The following is a 15,739-nucleotide window of genomic DNA, read 5'->3' as shown; positions in this document are numbered from 1 at the left end:
AAATTTCCACTTCAATATTAAATGGAAGTGGTGATAGCAACCATTTTTGGTGTGTTCCTGATTACAAAGGAAAAACTTTCATTGTTTACTGTTAAGCGTAATGTTTTCTGTAGGTTTTTAGCTATACGTTAATGACATTCTTTTCTATTTCTATTTTTTTCCTAAATGAATGGTTCTACATTTTATTAACTACATTTTCTGTATCTATTTAGGTGATCATATATTTTCTTTTTAGTGTTTAAAGTACTGAGTCTTAAATGTTTACTTTGTAACCACTTATTTTACTAAATTCTTGTTATTTTGATTTGTTTGTGTGTGTGTGTGTTAATTCTCTGGGATTGTATTAATTATTGTATTATTCACTTGAAAAAATAACTTCATAACAAAGTTTAATTAGAGAGCTTTATTATCAATATAGAAGATACTATCTTTTCCCCACCATTAATAAGAATGCTTATCATTTTTAACTTTTGAAAGTATGATGCTTATCTAAGCTTGGATCTATTCTGAGTGTACTAAAACTTTCCAGGAGGAATGGATGTTGAATGTAATCCAGTATGACTTTTCTGGGTTGGCATCTATCAAAGTGATCATGCAATGCCTTCTTTACAACTAATCTGCCATGTCCTCAATGTTAAAAATGTACTTCAATTATGTTTAATAATTTTCCCTTCAATTTCATAAAGATTCAAGGCCATTTATCTTGTTCTGGTCTTAAACTTTTTTGAATAAATTCCAAATTTTTCCACTATTATACATCAATTTAGGCCAAAACTTGCTAAGAAAGTTAAAATATGACTCTGATCCCATTATTCATCCCAGTGTTCACCATTTCTAAAGATGTTGTTTGCACTTATGAATTTACAGGTGCACAGTGCAGTACAAAACATTATTTCTTCATCAGCACTTTAAAGACATGAGGATAATAGTAGGAGTATAATATTAATCATGATTTATGGAGGCTCTACCATTCATTCATTGAACATTGATCCAACAAACATTTACTGAACACATTTTATTTGCTGGAGTGAAAAGCTTTAGGGTGACAGCATGTACTCACTTCTCATGAAGATATCAGTTTTAAGTTTTGTGAATCATAAATTTTAAGTTTTGATGAACTCACCCTCACAAAAATCTCAACTATGCCCATACCTTATTCTTACGTTGCCCAACAGTTAGGATGTAAGAAGTCTGAAGATGAAGGGTGAGACTTTATGGTCAGCCCATGGTTTGGGGGCAGACTTTCACTCAAATCCATCTCCTATCTCTCAGGTGTCAGACTTAACGGGTCAGACAAAACAGTGCTGTTAACTGTAATTGGACTTGGGACTGGGGCTCTGAGTGTAGTCGGTTTCAGGCCTTTGTGAGGATCTGATTTATCCAAGTAATAGCTCCCTGATTTATTTTGTTTAATGGCAGCATTAGCAGGATTATGCTTTGGATTATCCTTATATTACAGGAATAAAGCAGCAGCTGGGAGGATTTTAGCTCTTAAGTTTCCTAAGGGAAGTCTCTAAGCAGTCTTGATAAACACTTTTAACTCTCCCTTGCTAGGCACTATTCTATGTGCTGGGAGGTAAAGAAGAGAAACCAAATTTCTGCCCTGAGGAAGTATATATCCCTTGGCAGGTAGTACACTAAATGCTTCATGTTAATCTTTTCATCTTAGAGAAGAGCAGTCCAATTATTTCAGCAATAGATAAGAAAATGACCAGGAGAAGTTAAATGCATACCAAAGGTGACATCAACTAAGAAGTAGTAGCTGAAGAATTCTACTCATGTTTATATGATTCCTTAGCCTTTGCTCTCACTGTGGATTTTAAAAAGCAAACAATAATTCAATTTTGTCTTTCAGAGAAAAATAAGCCAATAACTTGTGGAATTCTCAGGTGGATCAAAGGTACTAAGACAATGAACCTTTGATTTTTACATGGAAATAACCCTTAGGTAAAAAAAATGTAACATATCTCTAGCTGCCAAGGAATATAGTCTAAAGGGACTTATAATAAGCATAAAATTTCTTAAGCCTTAGGTCCTATCTTAAAAAATGTGTATACATTGTATTCTACTTCATAATATATGCAATTTTTATACAAAATAAATATTTTAATTGCTTATCATCAGAAACAATTGCTTCTAACAGGTTTCTTAGCACTGTGTGTGTGAATGGGCAATTGAGTCTATCAGTCTCAGAAAACTGAGTTGAATCCAGAGCTCTGATCTTCTGTGTCAGGTTCAGCATCTAGGCAGATTATTTTTTCTCAAATTAAATATAAATTCACATTTATGTTGATATGTGACTACAAATGGCAAACATTTTTCGCTGCTTTATGAGCTACATCAGACTAAGTATTGAGGAGAGATGACTACGATGCCATTGGCAGTTGAACAAAGGTTCTTAGGCAACACCTGATGGAGATTTCTATGACAGCGTATTTCAATTTACAGTTTAAATTGTTCATATATTTGGCAGTTGGATAGAATAACTGTTTCAATGGTCAGTCTCTTTAATAGTCACAGGAAAATATTTCTCATAAGGCTTCTGTGAAGGAATTTGCATGAGAACATTCTTTATTTTACCACTGATACTGTAAGTTCATAATATATAAATACAGGAAGAGTTGCAAGTGACTGACTCCCCATGAACAAATTTCTTCATCTAAATCTCAAACTTCATTTCATTGCAGTATTCTGGCATGTGCAAGAAACACATTACTTTGCTTTTTGTATTGAAGTTACTGACTGAGTGTCCAGCTTTACAAGTCACTCTTAATCATTCAAGGGGAACAATGAATTAATAAAACTTTGTCATAGTTTCTTTTATTGCATAAAGAAAATCAGTAGTTCGGCATTGAATTTGTAATCTCTGAAATATATGACTAGTGCTTTCTTTTACTTAAGCTTATGAGTATGCTTTCGGATAATTCCTATTTTACTACAAATTCATACTGCACTAAGTATTCAAACACATATTGTTTAAGCAAAAAAATTTACTATTCCTAAATGAGCTCAGTGACAATCATTGCTAATGTATTCTGGGTACATGATAAAACAATTCATTTCTATGCACTTTTATTCTTAAAAATTCAAAATTGCACACATGGAAAAAGCACATGATGATTTTGGTTGCACATGTATGTAATGTGTAGGTACACATTTGACTCCAAACTTTAAAGTTTATATTCTAATCCTTTAAACAACATAAGATACTAAAAAGGATATGTCATATTAATCCTTGGGGCTTTGATAGCATGGTATGCCAATTTGAGAAACATAGCTATAAGCATGTAGATGTTTTTCTTATGATGGTCTTTCAACTAATCTGAAGACACTAAAGTTAAAGAACATTTATATTTATCTGACAGTCAGGACATTAAGAGTTCCATATGCAGAACTTTTTTCCATATGATTTGGCATAGTTGTGTCCTGGGAAGAGCACTCATTATGCAAGGAATAAACCTTGTTCTAATCTGTACTCACTAGGTCTACCCATGATCTCAAGAAAGTCATTGTTGAACAATTTTAGGATATTCAACTGTTGCATCTATAAAATGTAGTTGGTGACTCATGCCAGTGATCTCAAGAAAGTTATTGTTGAATGACTTCAGGAGACTCAATTGCTGTATTTATAAAACATAACTGATTGCTAAGCCATGTCATTTCCCAGGATCATTGATAGGATGAAATTAGATAAAGTAGGAAAAGTCTTTGGAAATTAAATAGTATTAAGCAAATATTATTTCAGAAAATGTACTACCAATGAGTAAAGAAATAAATGCATATGAGTCTAAAAGGTAGCAAACTATACAAAGAGGGATACAAGAGAAAATGAATGTATAAATTTATTGTTCAAAGGAAACTGACTTGTGGTGCTCTCTTGAACTCCTACAAGAGAGATATTAGGTAAGGATAAGACCAAGCAGCATCTTTAGTGTTTATTTTCTTTCTTCTCCCCATCCCCTTTTCCTGCTTTACAATTTAGATATGGCTTAAAGACTAACAAACTTAAAGGTCTTTGTTGTTTTCCAAGTTGAGGTTTCAAGCCTTCAGAATTCATGCTACAAGTTCAGCTAGTCTTACGTAAATGTCATCACAGGCACCAAACTGCATTCAAACAAGAGTTTTAGGCTCTGTGGACTTGGCTGGGAGTGGATCATTATTTTACCTTTTTAGATAGATGCCTTATGAAATTGACCAAATCAGAACAAACTGAATCAAGGAACCAGGGAAGGGTTGATGGGCTAGTCTTACTATGAATAAAGTGATATGCCAGTGAAATGATATCCCGGTTTTCAGTTCCCACTCCCAAAGCCATTTTATTTTATTAATGATATTAAAAGGAAGTTGTATGCAAAGCAAAAAAAAAAATCTTAACATGCAACAGTAAAGAAAAATCAATAGTGATAAATGGTGCTAATAAAAATCTTTAAAATGTGAAAAATACGTTTTAAAATAGTAAACGATTGTAGCCTAATTGCTTGTTAAATCACTGGTATATAGTAATTGTATGCAATGCGTAGGGTCAGAAATACCAATGGGGATTAACAGGTACACAGTGCTGTTGTGCATAAAACAGCTGTTGGGAAACAGCGCCATCTGGACTATTCATCTTTTTTCAGTAATGATTTTTGGTACTCTTGGTGGGTACATTAAACTTTTCAAATGCTTTTAACCTTTAGACTGATAGTCTCCTGAAGAGTTTACAATATCTTTTTTCAAAGCTTAATAGCTAAGGTGTATCCTGACTTGGAATTTAGGCAATTTAGGCAAATTCTCAGTTTAATTCATATAATTCAAAAACAGTATTTCCCCTACTGCAGAAATTTAGAACAGCAAGCACACTATCAAACATCATAATGAATGTGACTGGGCCGTGCAACTTAGGAAGTACAGATATTATAAGTGGTTATATCTGCGGTTAAAAATAGTTTATAAAGCTAATTTAGTTCAGGTTTGTTATTATAACTAAAAATAATGGGAGACTTTCACAATGAGAGGAGAAATTTCTACTTGTTTTAATTCACATTTTCCTTTGAATCTGCTTTCTTATTTAGGAAAAGCTGGACTTCTCGACTGTTATTTTCTCTTGGTTCTGTGTCCCCATCTCCCCTTGGTAGTGTGTATTTCTGTAGGTATCAATTGTTAAGCTAAGAGAAAGGAAAACATTGGCTCTTATTTGTAGAATTATAACCACAGTTTGCATCACAGTAAAAAAAAATAAGAAAATTTAATGATAAAAGTATACAAGGATTTGCATTTCCATCTCATGTGCTATTTCTCAGTTTTGAAGAGAAATAAGATATAAAATCATTGAACTATGTTTTAAGACATTTGAGCATAAAGAGTCTTGTCTCACACCCTAGCCGTGAGAAATAAATGAGGAATGAGGGGAACAAAGAATTTCTGAAATTGAGTCTGCAAATGCTCGGTGGTGCAGGGACTCTGGCTCCTGTGTCTATGATGTGGAGGCCAGGTGCACTCTCTGGATGCCATCCACATTTCCAACGGCTTCAAAGTTGTACCTGTTGGATGGTCACTGTGCCTATTCTGCCTAATGGCCCCTCCTAAGACTTCCCTTACAGCTCAAAGTTCACAGAAGAAGCTCTAGGCTATTTTTCTGTGAAAGGGTGGCCTATGATAAGAATACGGCTGGGCAATGAAATCCACTGTGGCTTCACATGAAGGAACTTGTCCAATAAGGACAAAGGCAACTAGTTAAGTCAAAGAGTTTGCCTCTCTCTGGAATTTACACTGGGGAATATTGGGCAATGAGCAGGGAACAATAGAATATGCTAAGCAGAGGTAAACAGAGTAGAAGGCCTGTGTGTTTCCACTAGAAACTAGCCAAGCCCTATTGGTTTCTGGGATTTGTTAGCTTACAGTTTGACTCCATGTAGAGCCTTTAATCTAAGGCTACCAGACGGGGTTCTTTTGCTGTCAAAATAGCTCATGATTGCAAACAATTTGTCTTGTTGTTTTGTTTTGGGCTTTGTTTTTTGAAGTGTGGGGTTGTGTTTTGCTTGAAGCTGGCTTCAGTTTTAGCTGACGAGCAGTTCATATACTTACTAAATGAGAACCTATATGGCAGGCCAAGTGGAATATCTGAGCATACATGAAAAATGTCCTCTCACTCTCTTGGAGGAGAAAATGGATAGAATGAAAAGCACTATCTGTATGTGGGAGGGGAGGTAGGCAGGGAAGTTTATGCTTAATGATCCCAGTTGGGTCTGTGAAATAGGTTAGCTCTTGATGAGGACAGCTAACCCGAGGTTTGAGAGTGATAGAAATTTCTGAAATAACCCTTTTGGACAACATTTTAATGGATGGCTGCCTTTGTTGCCTAGCAGTGGTCTCTGCAGAGATATTACATGAGAGTATCAATTTGCAGTGGACTGTGTCATGATACTTTCTTGATTCTATTCAACAGCACTCAGCTGTAAGGGGAGTGGAAGAGAGTGAGGGAAACAGAGAGTAGTTGATGATGATGTGAAAAGCATTTGTGGCCAGCAAACCAATTTTACTCCCCATTTTCCCTCTAAATACCATTAATTGTACAGGATTTTTAATTCCACACAGTATGCAGCATCGCCTGAAACTCTTAGGATCAGCTCTTGACCTAGAATGGATATGTCCAAGAGTGAGGAAAAATCTTGGGTTGTTCATAAATAGAGTACATTCTCCAAGAGGCAGGAAAAAGCTGTTTATTTCCTTCAAGTCTCAAATAGGGTCAACAGGGGCAGCCTCTTAGTGCTAATATTGTAGTTAGGACCAGGGCACTTAAAGTAGCCATGTATGTTATGTCTCAGATGGCCTGGTCTTGGCTCAGGATCCCAATCTGTGAGCCTGGTGGAGAAGGGAGAAGGGGTTTTCTTGTCTTACTTTTGTCTGTAACTTAGTAGTTGTATCACAATAAACAGTGGCATAAAATACTTCTAGCCTATCAGAACAAAGAAATAAAAAGAACAAGGAGTTTAAATATAGAGGGGCTCATATTATATGTATATAATATACTTTTATCAATTATCTATCTATGAATTAATGCCACTCATTGAAGCACGAAGACACCAATGATGGATCTATGACAAACCATTTTTTTTTGGTGAATTATGTGCAACGAGGTCTGCATTTAGTCTCCGTAAGTTTTAAAATCCATGTGATATCAGAGAACACAGCACAAAATAGCAATATTATTTACACAAAGTAAACAAGTCTACATTATTTTTAACAGTTATTTGAGTCATGGGTATCCTGTTATTTAGAGTTCCATTAAAGTTGTTTTTAATTATCCCAGGCTGCTTTCATAAATTCACTCTATTCATTGTTTAAGGATTTCCAAACAACATAATACATAATTTGTTTCAGAAATTTATAATATACAAATGATAGATCTCAGGAAATATTTCTAAATGGTAGTTACAGTTACAATTAATGGAGGCTGCTGGCCCCTCTGTAAGAGACTGTTCATAGTGCTAGATGGGATGTGTGATAGAAAAGATCCTCAGTGCTTGATGTATATATGCTGAGCAAGAAACACAGAGAAATTGAACAGATATGCTACTTGCACATTAAATCATGTCTAAAAATAAAGGTATGTAATTGAGACTTTAAGATTAAAAAATATGACTGAGATGGGCTCTTGGAAGTTAGGGGATAGTGAGCCTCATGGGATATTTCTCTGAGAAGAAAAAAAAGTAGAGAGAGGCTCATGGCATTGTGGAATGGGCCACAAAAGGAAAAGGAAGGAAGGTGACTTCCAGGAAGTCAGCTGCCAAGTTACCCTTTAGGGGTCTCTCAGGGCAGCAAAGCAGATCTGGAACCAAATATCCAGGGGACTCCTGGTGGTAGCATAGAGATAGCAGTTCCAGGAAGGAACTTCTGTTCTCTGCTGATGCTTGAGGTATTCCGGATAAAAGGATTAGTGCCTGAGAAAGGCTGGAGAATATATCTTTGTTCAACTTCAGCCAACGCAGGCTCTGAAAAACCTTGAGAAGACTGTGGTCTGAATTACAAAGCAGCACATTCCTGAGAGCCCACATATGGAAGAGGTGATTTTGAGCATAGAGAACGTTCTCTGGTAAATTATTTAACTTCCTTGGGGTCTCAATTCACTAGTATAAAAATGTAGATAAAGATATTAATACCTCATAGGATTGTTATGACAGTTAAATACATTACTGTAAGAAAAGCACTTAGAACAGGGCTTGACACACAAGAAGCACTGCATTAAGTTGTAGTTATTATTATATGCTTTTTATATACTTGATATTTGATGTTTAAATTGCATTTTCTGTTAAATAGGGCTTGTTTCATATTCAGATATTTTTAGAATTGGGAATACATTGCCTGCTTTACTTGGGAGAAATTGATGTAACTCATCAATATATTAATTAAACTGATATACAAGACAGTATGTAATTCAATAATAAATTAAGGACAGCACAAAAGATGGCATGTTCGAGAGAATTATAGAAGAAAAGATTGGGAAGTACTGGAATGATCAGATAAGGTTTCATGGATGAGGTACTAGCTGTCCAGAATATCAAGGGATGGGTGGGATTAAAAGTTAGATCAGAATCTTCCTGTATTCCAGAAATTTTATGATTCCATTGGAGCGTTTCTAGTGAGGCTAGCAATGCGAGTTAAACAGACAATGCAGGAATGAATGTACATGGAGAGAATGGCCTATCCAGAAAAGGATTCATGTGGAATAATGGAGACAGGGGGCAGGTAGTTGGATAAATCTTGACAAAGACAATCAGATTATAAGGTCCTAGGAAGTGAGAGACAGGAGATGGCACACCAAGGAAAATTATTGAACTGAGAAATGATGTGTCCTAGTTTCCATAATTTGATGCCTTTTAAGGCTTCAATGGAGAACAAGTTCTTTATTCCAAAGTCATAGAAAGAAGTTTAATTAACAGAACATACCACATAACATTGGTAAGTGGGAAGATTGGCCTGGCAGAGGTATGTAGGCAGGATCACAAGGTCCGCCTCACTGCCATGAGGTTCTAGCTTCAGATCTACTTCCACATTAGTTCATGTCCTCTTGAATGGGAAGGGGAGATAGGTCACCGTAGGCAAGATCACTGATATCCAAGATTATGCTCTTTACAGATCTCGGTGTGTTCCATGAAGTAGAGGGATAGGGAGAGATGGAATTCTGGCAGATGAATAAAGCCTATTTACATTTCTCTTTTGGCCAGGGCCTGAAAGAACTTTTTTCATCCAAATACATATATGGCATTTCCTTTTTCAGGAGGGACTAATAGTAAGCTACTGCACTATAATTGTTCTGCCCACACAATGACACATCTTGAACACAGGCCTTGCAGTCCAACTTTGCATTCCTTTTCTCTACCTTCCCTAGCTTTCTCCATGCTCCTCCTTTGTCTTCCCACCCAGCCCCACTGACATGTCAATCATTGTGTCTGCCATGCTGCAGCCATTTTAAAGAAAAGAATCCTACTCAGATCCTCTCCTAAAGGGATACCCTGAAGAGGCTATTTTTGGTACCATGTAAACCCACCTGCATGGGATGGAGTTTTGTACTCGGGTTAACCAGTCAGAGGGGAAGGAGTAAGTTCCCGCTGATGTGGTCCCTGGAGCTGCCTTCAGTTCTGAAGGACCTTCCAGACTCTGTGACGCTGCCCTTCTGTTCTTCCTGAGGCTTTCCCTGGGTTTTCTCATGCAAGGCACCCATCCCCATTAGTTGAGATAACTGTAGAGTTCCTGATCCTTGAAATAAAGGGTCTAAAATACCTCCCCAAGTCTTCAAGCTAATGTCTTTGGCCACAGTCGAACATCAATTACTTGGGATTTTGTTAGTAGATGTAAACAAATGCTTCTTTCAGAGGTCATTGTACTATTAAAGGGCATTTTTCAAGACTAAGACAACCTGCTGGACTCCCTTAAGGGATCTCTAATGAACTAGATAGCAAGAAGGCAGGGTTTTTGTTTGTTTGTTTTGTTTTGTTTTGTTTTGTTTTGCAACAACTCTTCCTGGAGTTCCATAATCATATCATATAATTTCCAATATTGAGTACTGGAAAAACCCAGGACTGGAGGGACCAGACACTGTTTCTTGCTACTTCTACTAATTGTGGGCAAGACAATTCTCTGTATCTCAGTTTTCTCACTTGAATGTCTATTGTCAGAATAAATAAACTATAAAGGCTCTTCCAGCTGTAATATTTTGTGATTCTGTCACATTGCCTCTTTTCAACAACAAGGGCAGCACACCCATTCAAGTTCATGAAACAGAAATCCCTGAGCCAAGTGAAATTCCCCAAGTGTACGACATCCCCATGAAGCCGCACTGCCACCATTGGAGTGGGAAGCAATTTCTTGCTGTATATTCTGGAAGGGTGAAAGAAAAAGTAAAACCTGGAAGAGGTTTTATTATAATCATGATTTTCTTTAAAGCATACATTCCACTTAAAAGAATATAATCTCTGTTTATAAATTTTCAGTGGAAAATATTAGAACAATTAAAAATTAGACTCAAGACCACAATTAAGGGTTACAGGAAAGAAAGAATGCAGTTTTTCTCTCCTGTTTGTAGGAAAATAATTACTGCTAACATTTATTGAGCACCTAAAATTTGCCAGGAATTATATATCCATTTAAAAAGAAAAATTCAAAAAGATCTTATAAAATGTACTGTCCTTTTGACCAGATTTGGGGTCTGATATTCATCATATTCTGCCCAGATTCTTACCTTGATATACATCAGTGTTTTGCTGGACTTGTTTAATAAAAAATAGATTAAAAGTAGAAGAGAGTCACAGGTCTTTGACCAAATATCCCAATATTTGTATTGTCTTACATATGAAAGTAGTGAGTACATATCTCATCATAAATCTCTTTTTCCAAATTGTTTTTCTGGACATAGTTCAAGTAGAACAACCAATTTATTTATGTCAGCTCTTGCTCTTTTCAATGACCTCTTATTGAGCAATCTGTTAGATGAAGAGGCTGGTTAGCAAACAATGACATGCTGCAGAAACACTGACTAAGGCCTTCTGCTAGACATTCACATTGCTTCCTTTCTGCTCTTTGGGAAAGGGAACACAAGCTTGTTCTAGAAACAAGAGCTTCATACCAATGACTGGTCAACCTGAAATCATCTCCACTGTGGAACATGTGTCTGCGTACATTCATGCATGCATGCTCACACATTCATAGGTGATCTTACTTGGTAAAATGACTTGTTGCTTCCAGGTCTGTGTCTTGTGGACGAAGATTATTATACACATATTTCAGGTCTTGAATTCCACTTAGCTCAGGCAGTCCTGCATATAGCATCTTAACCACAACAAGAACAAGCAAAGCAAAAAGAAGACAGAATAAATGCAGATACAATCAAGCTTACTTGATTAATTCTACCCAGAGACATCTAGACCCAAGTATGCATGGCAATGTCTTTCAGTTTATATACATGAATGCATATAAGTTCATGCGTTTTTAATCTCTTCTATTAAGTAGTAGAGACAACAGCAATAACAACTATAACAAAAGAACCACTATAATTGGAAAATTCTTGTAGATTAATAATTCAGTTTTATTCTCATCATAAACCAGTGAAATAAGCATGATATTATCCCCATGTGAGAATTTGTGGACCCATCATTTAAAATCTATGTGATTTTCAGAAAGTTCCTTAACCTCTGAGTCTTCATTTTCTCATTTTTAAAATAGATACAAAATAAGAAAGAGGTTTATACATTATAAAATATTACACAAAAATTATATAATAATATGCATTTTAGAGAAGAAAAGCTTAATCTCCACAAAACTGTAAGTGATATGTCCAGGTCAAATGATGTGCAAACATAGAGTATAAAACTCACTGCTCTGGTTCTTAATCCTATGTTCTTTTATGACTCCATGATTCTCACTATAAGAATACAATTTTCCCTACTTAAATGGTGACTGTATTTACTAAGGCAATAAATAATTAAGGATAAATTGTATAAGGTATTTTCCTGCCAATTATCAGGAAGATATTTTGTTTATATTACAGTGTAGACTGAAGGAATTATAATCTCTTTAGACTACTTTATTTTTAAGAAAATAATAGAACTTTCTAAACTAAATTTGAACTTTGCAAAAAAAAAATGAAGACTGTTATCAGCACTTCTATGACTAAGATGATAAATTATTTGCTGCTCTGGAATAAAGGCCCTCTTACAATAAGAAGTTAAGAATGATACTATCGATCCTTAAAACAAAGGGTAAAGTGAGCATATGGTTTTGGAAGATGGGTGAAATTGTGATTAACTTGCTGAAGTTCAAATGAGAAAAAGAATGGTATAAAAACTATTCTTTTTTCCCACCATCCCCACCCAGGCTGAGGAAGCAGCATGTATAGGAAAGCAATACATACAAAGGAAAGCAAGATGTCTTTAATGTGTCTGCAGAAAGAAACCCAGGCTGGCTTTCTGGAACCGAGTATTACATGGGTGAGCAGCAAGAGATGGGGATGAAAGGCAAGTAGGATAAGACATTCTGGCAACATTAAGGATTTTGTACTCTATCCTAAAGTACAAAAAAAACAAGAAAGCTCTTTAAGTGTTTTAACATGAGAGTAAGAGATTTAATTGTGTCTTCAAAGATCATTGTGGTTACGTATGGAAAATGGACTAAAATGAGGCCCGTTTAGAGGCTAGATTAGGAGACTGGTTAGGAATGAAGATCAGTGATTGGATTTTAAATAAATGTAGGAAGTAGAATTGAGAAAACTGGGAGATAGATTGGACATATTGAGAGGGTCCAAAGCACATGCTATAATACAGATTTGACTGTCATTAGCATATAAATGATAATTGAAACCAAGGAGATGGATGAGGGAGTCCTGGAGAGTTGTCAACTCTCTCTCCTCCTGGATGATCTATTAGCATCTTAAACTCATGACATCTAAATTACAGCAAATTCTCTTCTCACATAAACTTTTCCTTCTTTTTTTTCTGTTTCGTTTACACTGCCACCACTGCCCAACTAACAAGAAATTCATATCTTCTTTGATTCTCTCTTTTTCCTGGTTCCTATAATCAATTACTTCATTCTATTAAAAACACTCCTCAGCAGTCTCTTGTATTCATCCCCCTTTTCATTGTAATTATCATTGTCCTAATTCAGCCCCTCATCTTCATTTGCCTAGATATCTTGAATAACTTTTATCTTGTTCTCCAATCCTTATCTCTTTAATTACATAAACTCTGTTATCTGCCTAAGATCCCAGCTAGATAATGGTACTTCTTCATTATAAGCATATAAACTTCTAGTTTGTCAAGTGTCTAGGTACTAAAGTCTAAAATCCTCATTCTGGTCACAAATGTCTTTTATAATCACACTGTAACCTATCACTCCAGCCTCATCTTCTACAGAGATTTCCATCTATAGCACAGACTGGGCACACTTGGTTACCTTCATTTACTACACATCATGCCCATGCTCATTAAACCTCCACACATACATTTTTCTCTCAGCTGGAATTGCCTTTTCTCTCTTTCCTTGTCTACTGAAATTCTTTTTCAAGGCTCAGCTTCCTCCTTGAAGCATCACTGATCCTCTTCATGAGATTTAATGACTGCTTTCTTTGTACAATCATATTTTGGTTCTACTTCTTTCATAGTACTTATTGCTTCCTAGCTTTTACTGTGTTTTGTTCATATGTATGTTTGTCATATTAGATCTTAAGTTCTTTGAGAACAGGAACTGGATTTGTATTTAATGTTGAATTGTGTACATTGCTCAGCACGGCGCTTTGTAAATAGCTAGATTTTAATAAATGTCTGGGATAATGAATGCATGAGTAAAAAAATACATGATTCAGGCTAAGGTAACCAAAACAGCATGGTAGTGGTACAAAAATAGGCACACAGGCCAATGGAACAAAATAGAGAGGCCAGAAATAAGGCCGCACAATTACGATCATCTGATCTTTTACTAAGCTGACAAAAACAAGCAGTGTGGAAAGGACTCCCTATTCAACAAATGCTGTTGGGATAACTGGCTAGCCATATGCAGAAGATTGAAGCTGGACTCCTTCCTTACACCATATATAAAAATCAACTCAAGATGGATTAAAGATTTAAATATAAAACCCAAAGCTATAAAAATCTGGAAGACAACCTAGGCAACACCATCCTTGACATAGGAATGGGCAAAGATTTCATGATGAAGACACCAAAAGCAATCGCAATGAGAGCAAAAATTGGCAGGTGGGATCTAATTAAACTTAAGAGCTTCTGCACAGCAAAAGAAACTATCAACGGAGTAAATGGGCAACCTACAGAACGAGATAAAATATTTGCAAACTATGTATCTGACAAAGGTCTAATACCCAGCGTCTATAAGAAACTTAAACAAATTTACAAGGAAAAACAAAAAAACCCAATAAAAAGTGGGCAAAGGACATGAACAGATACTTCTCAAAAGAAGGCATACATGTGTCCAACAAGCATATGAAAAAAAAGCTCAATGTCACTGATTACTAGAGAAATGCAAATCAAAACCACAATGAGATACCATCTCACACCAGTCAGAATGGCTATTACTAAAAAGTCGGAAAATAACAGATGCTGGCAAGGTTGCAGAGAAAAGGGAACACTTACACACTGTTGGTTGGAGTATAAATTAGTTCAACCATTGTGAAAAGCAGTGTGGTGATTCCTCAAAGAGCTAAAAGCAGAACTACCATTGGACACAGCAATCTCATTGTGGGTATATCATTCTACCGTAAAGACACATGAACACAAATGTTCACTGCAGCACTATTTACAATAGCAAAGACATGGAATCAACCTAAATGCCCATCAGTGACAGATTGGATTAAGAAAATGTGGCACATATACACCATAGAATACTATGAAGCCTTACAAAAAAATGAGATCATGTCTTTTACTGGAACATGGGTGGAGCTGGAGGCTATTATCCTTAGCAAACTAATGCAGGAACAGAAAACCATACACTGCATATTCTCACTTATAAGAGGGAGCTAAATGGTGAGAACTCATGAACACAAAGACAGAAACAACAGGCACTGGGATCTACTTGAGGGGCGAGGGTAGGAGGAGGGTGAGGAGCAGAAAAGATAACTATTGGGTACTGGGCTTAATACCTGGGTGATGAAATAATCTGTTCATCAAATCCCTGTGACAGAAGTTTACCTATGTAACCAACCTTCACATGTACCCCTGAATCTAAATTAAAAGTTTAAAATAAGAGAGAAAAAAATACTTGATGCTATTAGGCAATGAAAACCTACAATTAGCAAATTTAATGCTGACTAGTAAACTTAACAAAATCAACCATAGGAAGACACATTCCCAATAGCCACTAGAATCTGGATTAGGTTTTATCTTACTAGTTCTGTACTAAGAGGTTTGGAGACTTCTGTGTGCTCATTGAGGCAGATTTCTTCTTTATCACACCATAACTATCCATTTTCTAAGGACAGGCTTCTTCTGTAAGGTCTGAATTGCGTTCCAGTTTCTCTGGATACCCTGAATTCACACCTGCTTGGTTAGAACTCTATCAAACATTTCTCTGGAAAGTGGACCCTATACTTACTCGTTCCCTTGCCAACACCCACACGCATAACCCACACATGTCACACACTAGCTGCCAAGTACAGACTGCTTCATAGCAGATGAACCTATAATAGTTCTCTCCCCACCATGTATCTGACTAAAGGTAACATGTGCCAAGTTTGCCCTTATTAATGTGTTCTATT

At 36.1% G+C, this 15,739-nt stretch overlaps 1 protein-coding gene across 6 annotated transcripts in view; it reads right to left on the bottom strand.

Annotated features, from left to right (window-relative positions):
- The window catches only part of PIK3C2G (phosphatidylinositol-4-phosphate 3-kinase catalytic subunit type 2 gamma), a 387,383-nt gene that overhangs the window by 90,978 nt on the left and 280,666 nt on the right, over nucleotides 1-15,739 (bottom strand). For all 6 annotated transcript variants that reach the window (XM_016923019.4, XM_016923023.4, XM_016923022.4 and 3 more), the window contains one exon: nucleotides 11,198-11,307. In XM_016923019.4, the coding sequence (XP_016778508.3) occupies nucleotides 11,198-11,307 (110 nt within the window). The remainder of the gene's footprint in view (nucleotides 1-11,197; nucleotides 11,308-15,739) is intronic.

The sequence above is a fragment of the Pan troglodytes genome, chromosome 10 (genome assembly GCF_028858775.2).
Source record: "Pan troglodytes isolate AG18354 chromosome 10, NHGRI_mPanTro3-v2.0_pri, whole genome shotgun sequence".
In the NCBI taxonomy this organism is placed as follows: Eukaryota; Metazoa; Chordata; class Mammalia; order Primates; family Hominidae; genus Pan; species Pan troglodytes.
The sequence above is the reverse complement of the archived record's forward strand: the minus strand, read 5'-3'. Positions and strand labels throughout refer to the sequence as shown.